The sequence below is a fragment of the Eleutherodactylus coqui genome, chromosome 1, assembly GCF_035609145.1.
Source record: "Eleutherodactylus coqui strain aEleCoq1 chromosome 1, aEleCoq1.hap1, whole genome shotgun sequence".
Classification (NCBI taxonomy): domain Eukaryota; kingdom Metazoa; phylum Chordata; class Amphibia; order Anura; family Eleutherodactylidae; genus Eleutherodactylus; species Eleutherodactylus coqui.
This window is the reverse complement of record NC_089837.1, coordinates 194,829,103-194,845,868: the sequence shown is the minus strand read 5'-3', so window position 1 is coordinate 194,845,868 and position 16,766 is coordinate 194,829,103. Positions and strand designations below refer to the sequence as shown.

At 41.6% G+C, this 16,766-nt stretch overlaps 1 protein-coding gene across 2 annotated transcripts in view; it reads left to right on the top strand.

Moving 5' to 3' along the window:
* SNX14 (sorting nexin 14) overlaps positions 1-15,731 on the top strand; it is a 67,506-nt gene extending 51,775 nt beyond the window's left edge. For both annotated transcript variants that reach the window (XM_066605185.1, XM_066605179.1), the window contains 4 exons: positions 670-765; positions 9,588-9,679; positions 10,884-10,940; positions 14,532-15,731. In XM_066605185.1, coding sequence (XP_066461282.1) covers positions 670-765; positions 9,588-9,679; positions 10,884-10,940; positions 14,532-14,570 — 284 coding nt within the window. In that variant the 3' untranslated portion in view covers positions 14,571-15,731. The remainder of the gene's footprint in view (positions 1-669; positions 766-9,587; positions 9,680-10,883; positions 10,941-14,531) is intronic.
* Positions 15,732-16,766: the final 1,035 nt, after the last annotated feature.

The following is a 16,766-nucleotide window of genomic DNA, read 5'->3' as shown; positions in this document are numbered from 1 at the left end:
TTACGGACGCAGCGATACCAAATATTTATTTTTGTTTTATTATTTAGATTATTTTATTGTAAATATGGCAAAAGGTGTTTGTTTTTTTTCAACAATTACTAAAACTTAATTATTCTCATTTTTACTCTTTTTTTTTTTTTTTTTTTCTGTCTCTACAGGGGACAGCAACTAGCCAAGCTTTGATCGCTCCTGCAGTATGATGTAATGCCATAGCATTACATCATACTGCAATCGGACAGGCAGTCTGTCAAGCCACCCCACGAGGATGGCTTAATAGGCATTCTGCTAAGACAGTCCCGGGGCCTTTCAGAAGGCTCCAGCTGCCATGACACCCACACGGCTCCCTGCAATTTCTTGCAGGGGGCCGTACAGGACCCCCGAACACCGTTCGGTGGATTTTATTGCTGCTGTCCAAATTTAACATTTAAAGGCTTAATAGCTCCGCTCAGTCACACGGCTGAGTGGAGCTGTGGCCACAGGGTGTCGGCTGTAAGACGCCCGCGCCGTATCTCCCTCCCTTCATACATACCTTGAACCCCCACAGGATGTAAATGTACGCCCTATGGCAGGAAGGGGTTAATTCTTATTCTGCATTTTTGTACAGTGGATTTTAATATTGTCTCATTGTACTTAAAGATATATATCCATAGAGAATTGTTTTCTTTGCAGATGCTGTGTTTTGTGAAACCACTGAACCACGCTCTGCAGCAGTGAAACACAAGCGGGCAAAACAGACCTTCGAAGAAATGATGGCTTACATTCCAGGTTTGTGACACTTGTACGTGCTTTTGCCATAAACAAGTTTTAAGTACATAGGTTTTCGTGCTACTTTTTCCCAGTAAAATGATAGACACCATGACGGAACCTGACAGACCCCATAATAGTCAGTGGAGCCTATTGGGTGCGGTTGGTTACAGACGGAGCTGTCTGTCGGTGCTTATCCGACCACACATGGAATGTTTAGTGGAGGTGTGAATCTGGTCTGACTGATGCATGAAGCTAATTGTGTCCATTATGGTGCTGTTTTGTTCCGTCTTTAAAAACGTAGATTTGGATTGTACAGTAGCTCTTTTGGTCACGTTCCCAATTTTTTTTTTTCAGTTTGTCCAGTATCAAGCCAATGTTGAGTGTCTGCTGTCTTTAAGTGGACTAAGTCCCCTTGATGCAGTGTTCATATATACCACAGATCTTTACATCTTCATCTTTTATTTTTTCAACACATTTTGTAATTGTTTTCCTATTTTTCTTTTAAAGTTTTGGTAGTCTTAAAGTTGTATGAAGGTGGGCATAAATGTGAACTACTCAGTAGGACTATTTACGGTTATTTGTTTGCAGAAAATGTATATGGGTCTTGAAATCACATTTCATGGTGGTTTTCTGGCAATTTGTGCATTTAGACAAGCATAAGGGGCATTTATGAACTTTTTTTGGAAGGTGGTATGTAGATTTGATGCAGAAATCTGTTCTATATGTGTGAATCAGGTTGTTTCTGCAGCATGTGCCTGGATCACTATAGACCTCACGCTGTATGGAACAATCACAGAAATTAAATGTGCCCCGTGAACATCCCATAAGACTCTACTTGGGCCGGTCTTTTAGCTGCAAACATGATTTAAAAAAAAAAAATTTTAACTCAAAAAAGTGCCCGACGACTTCAAATTCATAGAGGGCACAGCTTTTGTTTTTTAGATCTTTGTTTGTCACACTTCAATCCCTTTGGGAGCCTTGCCAATCACAACAGAGTTCCAACCTCACTGGTCATAATGTTAGGATATTTCCTATTGATAATCCATAATATGTACTAATATCTATAGCACACCGCTGAACAACAAGCCAGTCTTACTATCCAACAAATTACAGCTGCCACTCTGTTTCGTTGAGAAGGAGGAATCGGCCTCCTGCCTTTCGTTCTACAAGCTAAGAGAAATGGGCAAGGGATATTAATACTATCAGTGATGAGGTATGGACAGAAATCTTGCGAGTGATTCCCATACTGTCTAGTAGTCAGATATATGCTAGACATATAGGATGTATTGCATCCCAGTGTAGATTTGCTAGATCAGCTTAAAAGGGGATACTCTATGTCCTAGATGTCAGTATGTATAAACTGGACTAATCCATATGATTTGGAATAATCTAAGGTTAAGGCTGCCTGTCCACGGCCACGATGGAATATCGCGAGCCGTTTTCCGCCGCGGGAGAGCGCTAAAGGTCACCGCGATGAGCCTATCTTAATAATAGGTTCATCGCGTCATGCCGCAATTTTTAAATTCAAGTGGAAAATTGCTATGGATTTCCCGCTCGTGTACATCAGGCTGCACTTTCCATAGTTATCCTATGGAACGCATTTCAAGTGTGATCCGCATACGATTTATCGCCGCGGATCACGCTATGAAATATCGCCCATGGACAGCCAGCCTTAAGTAGTATTTCCACCTTGGTCATTTATAGCATAGCCACAGGATATGCCATAAAAGTCAAATGGGTGCAGGTCTCACCTCTGAGACTCTCACTTATTTTGAGAATTGAGGTTTCCTGACCCCATCCTGCATTGTAAGGTGACCTCTGGCCACTGCAATTGAATGCAGAGGTGGCCAGGATTACAAGAACAGTTGAGCTCCCATAGAAATTAATTGGATTTATGGAAACGTTTACGTCTGGCAACAAGTGTCAGGCAGCTGCTGTCAAAGCAGATAGATTCATAGGATGCATGAATAGAGGTCTTGGGGCACATTGTTCTTCCTCTTTACAAGTCACTGGTCAGACAACACATGGGATATTGTGGACAGTTTTGGGCACCGGTACTCAAGAACAACATATCAGAGCTTGAGCAGGTACAAAGGCGGGCAACTAAAGTAATAAATGGAATGGATGGTCTACAATACCCAGAGAGGTTATCAAAATTGGGATTATTGACTATAGAAAAAAGACTGCCGAGGGGCGACCTAACTGTGTATAAATATATCTGGGATAATACAGAGATCTCTCCCATCATCTATTTACACCCAGGACTGTGACTGTAAAGGAGGGGGCACCCTCTATGTCTAGAGGAAAGAAGGTTTCTACACCGATGTAGAAAGGGGTTCTTTACTGCAAGAGCAGTGAGACTATGGAACTCTCTGCCTGAGGACGTTGTGATGGCGAACTCACTAAAAGAGTACAAGGGGGGCCTGGACACCTTTCATGAGCGATACAGTATTATATGTTATAGTCACTGATTACTTCAGAAATGTTGTTGATCCAGAGATTATTCCCATTGCCAGATTTGGAATTGGGAAGAAAATATTTCCTTAAAATTGGGAGGAAAAGTGGCTTCTACTTCATGTTTTTTTTTTGTCTTCCTCTGGATCAATATTGCAGAATAATAAGTTGAACTGGGTGGACACAAGTCTATTTTTATTGTTCAATAAGTTTTTATTAGAGAATAGTTATACAGTTTCTATACAAAAAAAAAAAAAAAATAACATTCAAACATCTGTTGTTCTTCCTTTTTTTTTTGCACTTGTACAACAAGATAACAGCAATCATGAGTGTCTTGTTTAGCAAACATACATAAGTTCAATTGGATAGACTGCATATAACTTAAACTGTTTAGTATCAAACTGGGGGAATTGAGAGATCAAGGGTAGATCAGGGAGGGTAGGTGGGGGGGGGGGTTTAGGGAGAGGGGTTGGGTTGAGGGGATAAGGATGCTTATGAATTCCATTGTCTTCAGAATTACTTCAAATACTACATACATTGATATTTACTCTCCTTCAGAACAAATTAGCGACCGATTTCCCTGTGTTTATGAGATCAGATTTATCATTGTCTGGTCTGGGTGAAAGTGTGTTCTCCAGGGTTCCCATGTTTCTGTAAAGCTTGGTAATCTGTTCTGTCTAATCGCATGAATCCTTTCCATGGACATATGATCAGACATTAGTTGGGTTATAGATGAGAGAGAGGGGATTATATGGGATCGCCAGTTCCTTGCAATTAGAAGTTTAATAACTAAAAGACCGTGAATTATTAATTTTCTTATTCCTTGCGGTATTTTTTCTAAACCTAATAATAATATGGTATTTTCCGGTTTAGGGGGGATCCTGATCCCTGTAATCTTTTTTACAAGGCTCAGGAAGTCTCTCCACAATGTCTTGATTTTGGGGCAGCTCCAAAAGATATGGAGAAGTGTACCTCTCCCTCCACAGCTCCTCCAACAGCTGTCAGACGTCTCTGGGAAGAAGTCCGCTAGCCTCACCGGGGACCTATACCAGCGTGTGATTAGTTTGTAGTGTACCTCTAATAGGGGTGCACACATAGATGCCTTATTTGCCCAAATCAGGGCCTGCGACCATTGTTGTAGTGTAAATGATGTCCCCGTATCTCTTTCCCAGTTAAGGATGTGGGCCTTCTTATTTTGGTTCAATCCCATACTTTTTACTCTGCAGAAAATGTCGTATATTTCCCTTAACGGGATTTTTCGGTGAGCAGAGTTGAAGAGGAGGTTGTGTAAAAATCTGGGTAAGAAAATGGTGCCTTCGGCTAGAATTGGCCATCTGCTTTTCAGCTGGGAATATAAAAGAAAATCTCCGCTTTGTAGCCCAAATTTATTTTGGAGATAATTGAAAGAACTCATGCTCTTCCCTTCAGCTAAGTCAGAGATGGCCTTGATGCCTTTTGCTCTCCAGTTCTTTGTGTTGTGAATATCTGGGTCGAAGTCAATGACCTCAAGAGGAAGGGGGACTTCTATTTTGGGGGACTGGTCTGCTAAGGAGTGGAGCAGTCCTTTCCAGATCTCAATAGAATTTCGTATTACCGGGCTCTGGATCGGGACTGATTTTATTTTTAAACTTGAGGCTAATAGTAAGTTTATTAATTTTTTATTTCCTAAGGAGTTTTGCTCTATGGACGGCCAGCTGATACCTGGTTGTGGGATGCTCCAGGCTCTCAGTTGTTGAATGATGTTTGCATTGTAGTAAGCCATAATGTTGGGCACCCCTAGCCCTCCATCTTTCCTAGAGGAGTAAAGTATAGATGCTGCTACCCTAGGTCTCTTGTTGTTCCAGATAAATGTCATTAATTATTTTTGCAATTCTTTTAAGAGCTTGGGGCTGCATTTTAGAGGGATCGTTCTGAACAAGTATAGAAGCCTTGGCAAGATCATCATTTTGTATACCACTACCCTGCCCATCCATGTTAATTCGGTTTTGTTGAAGCTGAAGATGTCTTGTTGTATATTTTCTTTTAGTTGCGTCAAGTTTTGTTCCAATACCTTGTTTAGAGGTAGGTTGATTGTCGTGCCTAGGTATTGGATACCTAGTGGGTCCCACTCAAATGGGAACTCTTCCTTTATTAGGTTTTGTAGTTTGGGGTGTATATTAATGGGGAGGACTTTGGATTTTGTTGGATTTATTTTGTAGTAGGAAACAGCTCCAAAGAATTCCAGGAGCTGAGAGACCTTTCTAAGGGATCCCAGAGGGGACGTGAGCATCAACACTATATCATCTGCAAACAGTCCTATTTTTTGTTCTCTGCCTGCAATGGGGACTCCTCTTATTTCGTTGCATAAGCGTATTGCTTCTGCCAAGGGTTCTATAATAAGGATAAACAGTGTCGGCGATAAAGGGCACCCTTGTCTGGTTCCATTGGAAATAGTGAACGGATCAGACATAACACCATTAGTAAATACTCGGGCCGAAGGCGAGCTGTAAAGAGCCTTTATGGCCGACATTATATTACCTCCCAAGCCAAAGCTTTCCAGCGCGGAAAAGGCATACCCCCAATGAATTCTGTCGAATGCCTTCTCTGCGTCCAAAGTGAGGAGCAGACAAGGCATTCGAGAGCTCTCCACCTCCCAAATTATATCCAGTAATCGACGCGTTGCGTCTGACGCCTGCCTGCCTTTGACGAAACCCACCTGATCACTATGAATGAGGTCCGGGGTAACCTCAAGCAGTCTTAGAGATAAAATTTTTGCGTACATTTTAGCATCATTGTTTAGGAGAGATATGGGTCTAAAATTTGCGGGCTTCGACGGTTCTTTACCAGGCTTTGGGATGGTGACAATAGTAGCCTGAAGCGTTTCAGGCGGTAGGGTACCTGTTTGCATAGCTTTGTTGTAGATATTTTCCATATGGGGGATGAGTTGCTTTTTATAAGTTTTGAAATATTCGCTCGAGAAGCCATCGGGCCCTGGGGCCTTATCTAATTTAGCTTTATTTATGACTTGCAAGATTTCTTGGTAGGTGATGGGTAAATTTAATTTTTTTAGTTGGGAGTCTGTTATTTTAGGTAGTTGTAGTGACGCGAGAAAGGTGTTGATGGTTGTTTCGGAAGGGGAGTAGTTAGATTGTTCTTTGCCTAGATTGTAAAGTTCTTCATAGAACTTTCTAAACTCCTCTGCTATTGCTTTGGGGTTGGAAACTTTACATTTTGAGGTGGGATCGTATAGGAAGGGGATTTTTGTTTTTGTTCTTTTTTGCTTGACCTTATTGGCCATCCATTTGGTGTTTTTGTTGGCCTCTGTGTAATATGTGGTTTTGGTGTATTTTAGGTTCTTTTCATGCTCGTCAATCAGGATATTTCTGATATTTAATCTAGCTTCTCTAATATCTTTGCTCACGGAGGGAGAAAGATTGGAATGAGTGTTTTTTTCTAGGTTTTTTAATTTATCAGTGGCGTCTTTTAGAAGTCTATTTTTTTCTTTTTTGTATATAGACCCCTGCTGGATCATAATGCCTCTGATAACTGATTTATGCGCGTTCCACAGTGTGAAACGGCATATATCTGGGGAGTCATTGTGGTGAAAGTATTCCTCTATAGCCTCTCTTATTTTATTTTGGAACTTTGGGATCTTTAAGAGAAAGGTGTTATTCCTCCAAGAGTTAGGGGAGTGTACATGTGGGCCTAGTTTTAGTTTCAATGAAATCGGAGCGTGGTCCGACCACGTTGTCACTCCTATAGCGGCTTCAAGGGTTTTGTTTAAGATTTGGAAATCCCCCAAAAACATGTCTATTCTAGATGAAGATGCATGTCTAAATGAATAGAATGTATATTCCCTGGAACCAGCGTTTAGGGCCCTAAAAATGTCATACAGATCGTTATCATGAATCCAAGAGGCCAGGCTTATGCCTCTATTTTTCCTCAAATGGCTGGAGTCTAGGGTACTATCTGCTACCGCATTAAAATCCCCACAAATTATTAATGATCCCTGTTGGACCTTCTTAATTTTTCTTGTCACTCTGCTCAAAAATCTGATTTGTTTGGAGTTAGGAACATAGATATTGACCAGGGTGACAAGGAAACCATCAATTTTACATATCAATATCAGATATCTACCATCGCCGTCCTGGATTTCTTCTATCAGCTGGAAGTCCACCGAGTTTTTCACTGCGATCAGAACTCCTGCTTTTTTCTTCGTTGCATTGGCTTGGAAACATCTGGAGAACTTGGGGTGGCAGATTTTCGGCGAGTTGTTCTTGTTCAGGTGGGTCTCTTGGGCACAGAAGATATCTGCTTTAGATAAGATAGTCTCTCTCCATAAAGCCGATCTTTTATAGGGGGAGTTTAGGCCCTTGACATTTAAGGATATCAATTTTAGTTCCATTTTAACTTGGGGAGTCCTTTGCTGGGCCTGGGAAGCACAGGATGTTTCGGTTAATAGACCAGATTTCTTTACTTGTTCCGAAGGATAGGCAAGTACGGATGCTGCACTGAAGTTTCATGTTTTTTTCCAGAAGGCTGGGGTTTGGGTGGGACTGGTAAGATAAACAAAGGGTAAAGGTATTTTCTTGGTTGCGTAAACACATATTTTCCGTTGTTAGTCGCAACTTGTGAGACTAGGAAGAAAGAACGGACCTTTCCTAGATTAGGTTTTCAGTCCTTAGGAAGGTCTTGATTGGGGTACAAAATTAGCCTGTGCTCAAGGCCAAAACTTAAACTTTCCGCTCGAGGGCGTTAACCAAACTTAATTCCATCTTGTGGGTATTTTCAGCGAGGTGGAGCTTTATCTCTGCTTGTTTTATTTGTTTGTTTGCGGGTCCAGTCTCTGTTAACATGTGGTGGGTTATGTTCTTGAGGGGCTGGGAGGTTCCATCTTTTCAGGAGGAGCGTACCCTCTTCTTTTGTTAGGACTGTGGTTGTCGTCCCATCTTTGTTTATGTAGAGTTTAGTAGGAAAGCCCCATCTATATGAGATGTTGTTTTCTCTCAACACTTTCGTAATTTCAAGGAATTTTCTCCGTGCTAGCATCGTAGTTTGGGAGAAATCTGCGAATAACTTGATGTGGTTATATGGGGGAGGAAGGTCTTTCATGTTTCTTGCCGCCTTCATCAAGTTGTCTTTTGTAAGGAAGAAGTGTACTCTTGCGATCACGTCCCTTGGTGCGTTGTCGGGTACGCTTTTTGGCTTGGGGAGCCTATGGATCCTATCTAAAACACGTTCTTCTTTTTTGGAGGTAGGAAGGAGGGTTTTAATAAGATCTTGTGCGAACGCATCTAGTTCCTCTGGTTTAATGGATTCGGGGATTCCCCTGAATTTGACGTTATTGCGTCGATTGCGATCTTCAATGTCCGCCATTTTGTTCTTTAGGAACTCGACCTCCTCTTCTAGTTTGTAGTGGGCATCTATCAAATCATTATGTGAGCTGGTGATCTCCCCAGTCTTGTTTTCAAGATGGTCGACCCTTCCTTCTATATCATTTAAAGAGGTAAAGATTTTTGCGTTTATTTCTGTGAAATCTTTTTTAATGGAGCCTTTCAGGGCTAAGACCATGTCTCTTATGAAACATTCTGAGGCCGTTTGGTCTGAGCATGTTATGTTTAGGAGAGGGTCTGTGTCTTCAGGAATCTCATTTACAATCTGTGTGAGACTGTTTGGGATTGGGTAAATGGAATCCCTTCTGGGGCGCCTCTTTTCTGGACTAATGCTGGGGGAGCTGGAGCTTCTTTTTTCTGCACTTTGTGCAGGTGAATGCTGTATTGGTGATTGAGGGGAAGATGGCGTCTGCTTTCCCGCTTCACTCCCCTCCTCCTCTTCCCTCTGAGGTGCCGACATTTCCTTTCCCACTGTGTCATTAACTGCAGGGGTGACACTACTGTGTGAGGGGTTTTTGGGGCGGATTGGGAGTTGTGAGACAGGGTAAGGAGTATTCAGCTTACCGCTCCCGCTCTCAGTTGGTCCTGGTTGTCCTGATGCCGGCATCTCTCCTTCTCTCTCAGCGCTGCTAGAGGACGGCTCCGCTGCTGTCTCTCCTTCTGCCCCACGCGCCGGATAGAAATCAGTGAGGCGCTTCGGAGCTGTTTTCCCCGCTCTCCTCCGAGATGTCATTGTGATCGGGGACAGTTTCCACCTGTTTGCTGGCTGTAAATGTTCCTCGGCAAGCTTTTAGTTGCTGGTATTATAGGCTAGAGCACGGAGCAGCTCAAAATGCGGCCGCCATCAGCTCCTTCAGGCCACGCCCCCCGTCCGACACAAGTCTATTTTTGACTTGTATACTATGTTACTATGAATAGGATCAGCCTTTTTACTTTTGCTCAAAAATAAAATTAAAAATGTTTGCTGCTAATTTGTCACCCATCAGCATCTTATGTCTCATATTATTTCTTTAGATTTAATAGGAAAATGTATCGGGGATGAAGCCAAGTATGAAGGAATTCGATTACTATTTGATGGTCTACAGCAGCCTGTGCTCAACAAGCAGGTAACTTTGTACATATGGTCAACATTGTTAGACTCTTCCAATAGAGTCACAAAATTACTGACTTTTGTCATATAGTTTTCATATGTTAATTTTAGGATTAGTCTCTTTAGTCTGCTTTGCAGTTGTTTCCTCTAGCTTAATTTTTTTTAAAGTAAAATTTAAATCTTCAGGCCCATTTAGACACAACAATTATCGCTCAAAAGCAGTCTTTTGAGCGATAAGCTTTGCGTCTAAAGCGCGGCCATCGTGCACGGTTTGTGCACTGTTCATTCATCGCTCACTTCTAGTTTTCTCAAAATGAGCGATGACTCTTATCAGTGGCGCAGACTGATATCTGACAGTTCTCAGCGGGACACCAGCTGAAAGCGCGGAGAAGAAAGGAGCTGTATACAGAAGACAGCACTCCAGCTGTCTTCTGTATACCCTGCTCGGAGCGCTCAGCTTTATACCTGCTGAGCACTCCGAGAACACAGCAGCTGTATACAGAAGACACTGCTCCCGCTGTCTTCTGTATACAGCAGGAGCCTTCATTTACACACTAATGAGCTCTTAAGTAGCTAGTAGCTACTTAAGAACTTATGCAAAGTGAACGCTTAAAACTGTCACTCAAACTGTCGTTTGAGCGAATTTTGACTGATCATCTTGCCTTGTAAATGCACACAACGATTATATCACTCAAAAGATTGCTTTTGAGCGAATTTTGAGCGATAATCGTTGTCTAAATGGGCCTTTAAATTACATATTTTTGTGATTCTGCATAATTAGATTGGCACCCCATCTCTCCATGTTAGTAGAGATATACATTGTATATGAATACCGCTTAGTTCTAATGAAGGTGAGTTAGAAAGACATCTGATAAGATGCAACAAACAACCATCATTGCTCTCGTGTTCTTATTTGAACATTTAGTATTTCTTGCTCATACTTAACAATCTCTTTCAGTATTTTAAAAAGCCATGAAATTTTTTTAAATCAATTGAACTGTCCATAAAGTCTAGATTCGCCTATGCCACAAAATATCGGCATTCCCTCAATTCTCTAAATAATGTCCTTGATAGCAGCTAGTTTTCTCAGTATGGAAGTAAAAATCACAAGATAAAAAATATATTAATAGATTTTCACATTGTCATTTTGGAAAATACTGTAATGAATTGAACCTACCTGTTAGCTGTACATTAACACCAACTGTACCTTATCATTTCAGCTGTCTTATGTCCTGCTAGATATTGTTCTCCTTGAGATATTCCCAGAGCTTGGAAAGGTACAGTGTTTTTATATTTGTACTCTTAAAATTCATTATTTTACCTTGGATGTCATAAACATGTTAAAAGGCCTCTTCAGCTAAAACACATTTTCCCATCCCTGCCCCATCACCTGATTGCCTGTCACAATCCGAAGGTCACTTCTGTTTATTGCAGTCACTTCAGTGCAGTACAGCCTCCTGTCTGATACTTATCAGGCACCATCTCTGATGCTCACAAATGTCCCTGCTTTGTTTTTTGCTATTCTGTGCTATCAATCCCATGATGCATCAGCACACCCTTACATAAGCAGAAAGCCTGTACCATCTGCAGGTAGGATAGTGCCATTATCATCTGTATTCAGTATTTACCTAAATTAGCTACAGACTTTTAAGTATATAGAAAGGAGAATGAGCTCTGATCTCCTATTATAACTCTGTGACAGTAGTCATGTAATCATCAGTATTAAGGCCTTTTTCACACGGGCGACAGCAATATCAGCACTAGAAAATCGCGGCGATATGGGAGCTGTGTTCCCGCGATTTTGTAGCGTCAGCGATGCGTTTTTCTTGTGAAAGATCATACATCACTTTGCTGCTGCCAGCCCAAACTCATACGATTTTATCGCAAGAAGGTTAAGCCCTTCTCCTAAAATAAGCCCTAGCTACACTACCTGAAAAAAAGGGAATACTTACCTAAAAGGCTGGGTCTGGGTCCTCCAGCTGCTCTCCGGAGCTTCGCTGGGTGTCCCGCAGTCCTTGTTCGCTCACAGAAGATCACTTCCTGGTTGCGGGATTCAAAAATCCTGCTTCCAGGAAACAATGGCTCTGATTGGCTGAGTAGCGCTGGATGAACCAATCAATACGGTGCTCGATGAACCAATGCGAGGGCCGTGATTGGTTCATCCAACTCCACATTGATTGGCTGAGCAGACTCTGAAGAACCAATCACATTGTGAAGGTGGTATTTATGAATTGGCTTTCAAAAAATCATAACTTTTTTTTTCTATTTATTTATTTATTTTTTAGCACCGAGCTTCCTGCCTTGGCAGGGGGCTAGGCTGCCTGGGTAGGGCTGTCAGAGCCGTACCACCACCAGTGAGCGGTTGAAGAATGAAAACAAACAAACAAAAAAAACAAAGACCTGCAGCAGTAATGGGTTAATTTAATATTTTGCTCTGGATATACAGCGATGTCATCAGCAGCATCCAGGGTTGTTTTGGAAAGATGCATAAACTTCCTTGAGTTTTAAAACTTCACCTTTAATCCATTTCGCATAAAAGTACAGCAACGTTTCGACTGTGCAATATACAGTCTTTATCAAGCCAATGTATGATAAAGACTGTATATTGCACAGTCGAAACGTTGCTGTACTTTTATGCGAAATGGATTAAAGGTGAAGTTTTAAAACTCAAGGAAGTTTATGCATCTTTCCAAAACAACCCTGGATGCTGCTGATGACATCGCTGTATATCCTGATTCACTTTGGATGTAAGGTCTGCATCCATTTTTCAGCTTGGCACCCATCAGCCCATTTAAGCTCTAGTGAGTATATTTCTCCTATGCATCTGTTGTGCTGCGATTGCCTTATTATATTGGGACTTGCATAATATTTTGCTCTGTTTGTGCTGGACTGACAGCTGGGTTTTAACCGTTCCTTCTCCTGGTTCCTTCTCCTCTACTGACCGTTCTTATCAGCTAATTTATGACCACAATAAAGTTAGTTGTGGTCCTATATTATCTGATAACAATGCTCAGGAGAAGAAAGAGAAACTAAGCTGTCAGTCCAGCACACTGACCGAAGTGAGGGGAGATACTTTCTGCAGTTTGATACATATACTGGTATGTAGAAGCTGCAGAAGCCAAACAGTGCAAAATTCTTAATAAAACCCTATTACCAACATAATTCTCAGCCTAAATTACATAAAAAAAGAAAAATGCCCCCCACAGGTGCTCATAATAGTTAAGTGAAGTCAGTCATACTTAGGTCGCTCTTGCATGGGCAGATTTGAATTGCAGATTTCGCAATCAGTGTCCATGCAGACGATCCGCGGTAGAAGATGGGCATTCAAAAGCATGCATTTTCAAATTTTCCTCCACACTCGTAGGTACAAATTTTGTATTCGGCAAGAGGAAGAAAAATCGCAGCATGCCATGTCTTCTCACAGATTTTGCGCGGACGGCCTACACTGATTTCAATGGAGGCACGTGACCCGCAGCCCATACGCAATTAACATCGTGTATGAACTGTGGGTACCTGCATCATCGCTAAGCAGCTGCACGGGAAATACAAGCAAAAAAACCCTGTACTGCGTATTACCACCTGCATGCCTCCACGATCATATACAATACTGTAAAGTGCTGTACGCAGGGTCACCGGCCGGGCTCACAGCTAAAATGCGCTACAGACCTACTGCATGCGACATTCAACCCACTCATGTGAGCCCCGCCTAATCCTGTACATGAGGTGTATTTTTATACTCTCAAGTGGTTCTTTTGTAGGATCTATATTGCAGGGAGGATTAGGGATAAGAAATTATGAGAAATGGCCAGTATTGTAATCTGCTTTACGCGGGTACTGCACTATAGTCCTGAAGCATATGGCAAGGAAGCCCTTTGATACAATATTTTTTGAACAAAAAAGACATATTTTACGTGAGAAAGAAGTATAATTGCTTTTTAAGTTTTTTTTTCAAAGCAGGTTTGTCTTTTTCCTTTCAACATATTCAAGATTAAGGCTAACAGCATATGCCAAACATACAGCTTGATATATGCAACAGGATGCCATGCAGCTACATATGTCGCCCATTATAAAATATATTATGGCTTTGTATCAAAAACATAGTTGCTTTTCATTACAGAGTGAAGCAAAAGTATAAAGACAAATACTAGGTGTTGCCAAAGGGAACTCTTTAATGACCGCATTCTACATATACACAGGCTGGACAAAAATATGGAAACGCTGTATGAAATGCATGCTATAAATTACATGGGATTATAAATCCTATTTCAATAAGACATGCAAAGGCCAATTATAAATGGAGGTAATATGACACAGATGCTGCCAGCCAGAAGTGAACATCTGCCCGAGCAACAATCTTCCATTCGTCAGGGATTTTGAGCCACTCAGCTGCTGTTACCAGCTGACTCCCAAAAACACCCAGAGCAGGGCAAGAGGCGAAGTAAACACAAATTTGTCGAGAAATCTCTCAGCCAAGCAGGGGTCAAAAGGGCAGCTTAGTGCTAATGATTTTTAATTATTAAAATCCCATTCATTTCGTAGGTGTTTCCATATTTTTGTCCACCCCCTGTACATTACAAACATTTTCTGACATATCCGCCGAATGTATACTTGAAACATGGTGTGAGCATAGCCTGAAGTATTTGCCACTAAAACTTACTAGAAATGTATTCATTTTATTGAATAATATACAGAAAGTGTAAAGCGAGTCTGTACTGATTACCTTTTAATTAGTCAAGTGTTTCAAGCCAGGTGATATCATTAAATGAATGCAGCTAAGGCTAGATGGAAAATAATAATGCCATGCAAGGATAAGATATGAGTGCTATATGTTTGTATGCATGCTAATAATGTTCTTGCTTTTATCTTAGCCTCAAAAGGAACTGCCATCTTTGCCGACCTGGATGTGATGGAGACAACTGTGATTTAGATACATTTCCACTTGTTATTGACTGACTGCAATTTCCAGAAGCTCAGCTTTTTACAATCACTTGGCACACACCAAGATAAGTTAATGAGTACATAGGTCAAATAAAAGTATAAGGCCTCATGTCCACGAGGAAAATCAGGCCCGCCGCGGATCCTATATGTAGAATCCAGGGCGGGTTCCTCCTGCCCCGCGGACATGTGGCCTAAAAATAAGAATAAACTCACCTGCTTCGGGCGATGCGTGTCTCCTGTTCTTCGCGGCCGGATCTTCTTTCTTCGGCCCGGCGGATGTGCTCAGCACGCCGGCAGCGTGCCGCGCGCATGCGCCGGGCCGAAGAAAGAAGATCCGGCCGCGAAGAAGGGAAGAACTGCATCGCACAGAGCAGGTCAGTTTAATTCTGGTACGGGTCTCCCGCGGATCCGGACGGCTTCCATAGGCTTCAATAGAAGCCTGCCGGAGACCCGCACTAAAATGGAGCATGTCCATTTTTTTTCCCGCACGCGGATCCGTGCCTGACGGGAAAAATGACATCCGCAAGTATTTAACTACCTGCGGGTGTCCAATGCATCCCTATGGGGCGCGGATCCGTGTGTGGGAGAACCGCTGCGGATTTAAAGCCCGTGGACATGAGGCCTAAAACAGCCTGGGGTTAAACTATTTGTGAAAGATTGGAAATTTGCAGTGTAATATTGACTACTGTACTTAATCTACAGAATGGAAACGCGTACAAAAGCCCAATAAGGCATCTGAAAGCTTATAACGGGCGTCGCAAATATCACTACAGTTTGTAGGTCAGAATCCATAAAAGTTCATAAAGTTCTAAAGCCTTTTAATTTAAAGAAAAAGCACAAGGATTATAGTAGGTGAATCGCGGCCCAGCAGCCTCAGTTGGTTTCTGTTTTGTAGGCTTTCCACAGATTTATGTCACTTTCCATTGTGTAGATTGAGTGCCAGGTGTTCTTTATTACAGGTGACACTCACTGGCACAAAACATATTTGTGTTACACGGATGAATCCTCCCTCCTTTGTGGTATGCTATGTGTTGAAGCAAACAGTTTTTGTACATTAGTTTGTAAATATTTGCACTGTAAAATTAACACTCCTTTGAAGAATAAACTCCTCAAAAGAATGGAACACATAATGGTCTTATGATTCCTCTTTGTCTGCTCCTAACAATAACTTCATTGCCTCCCAAGAGCGCCCAGTGTTGATATTGAAGCTGGCATGATGGTCAAGTGATCGGATCTGGCTTTCCTCTGACAAGTGATGTTGCCGTGCGATATGTAAATAAATATATACACTACAATTCATTAATACAACTACCAAATCTGAGCGTTTTTTAGAGATGAACAAAAGAAGCTAGTTTGGGATGAATGTGGATTTACTTGGACAAATACTGTAATCGCTGCTGAGGCCGGCTTCACATGGGCGTATTTCTGCGTGCTAAACGCAAAGAATAGAACCCATTGATGTCAATGAGTTTGTTCACATGTCTGTATTTTGTAACCTATTTCAGTCACACACAAAAAAAAAATAGAATATGTTCTTTTTTTTTTTGCATATTTGTGCACCAAAATTCCCCATAGAAGACTATGGGAGGTGTGCAAATGTGCATGCAGTGTGCAAGGAGATGCATGTAACACACGGAGTAATTGTGCTGGACAGAACACATCTGGAGCTAGTAGCCATTCGCTGCGTGCGTTTGCCGCACGCAAAAGGGCATTACTTTAGGGGGCAAAAAGAAAAACAGCGAAATACACCAATGCACACAAAAAAGCTTAGTTCATTCTGCAAAATCGTAGTGCGTATGTGCGTGCAAATGCGCTTTAACTTATATGGAACCGGCCTAAGGGTAGATACTTTGGGAGAAACCTTTTAAAGGGAATATATCCATCTATATATATATTTTTTACTAATTTAAACCACACAGAGGAATATATTACTAATCTATTTTTAGTTTTTGATTGTAGAATTTTTTTTCTGTGGTCTATACATGACAATGGGGGCGGTTATCTTGCCTGAGCTGCATTTAATAGCATTTAGAAGATGTGCTTCACAGCTTTTTTTATGGTCTATTCACGCAATGGATAGGATCTGACCCATTAACTTCTATTGGAAACGGTTCTAGACATGTTCTGTGACCTATAGGCCATTATGATGGGAGGCTGTTACAGCT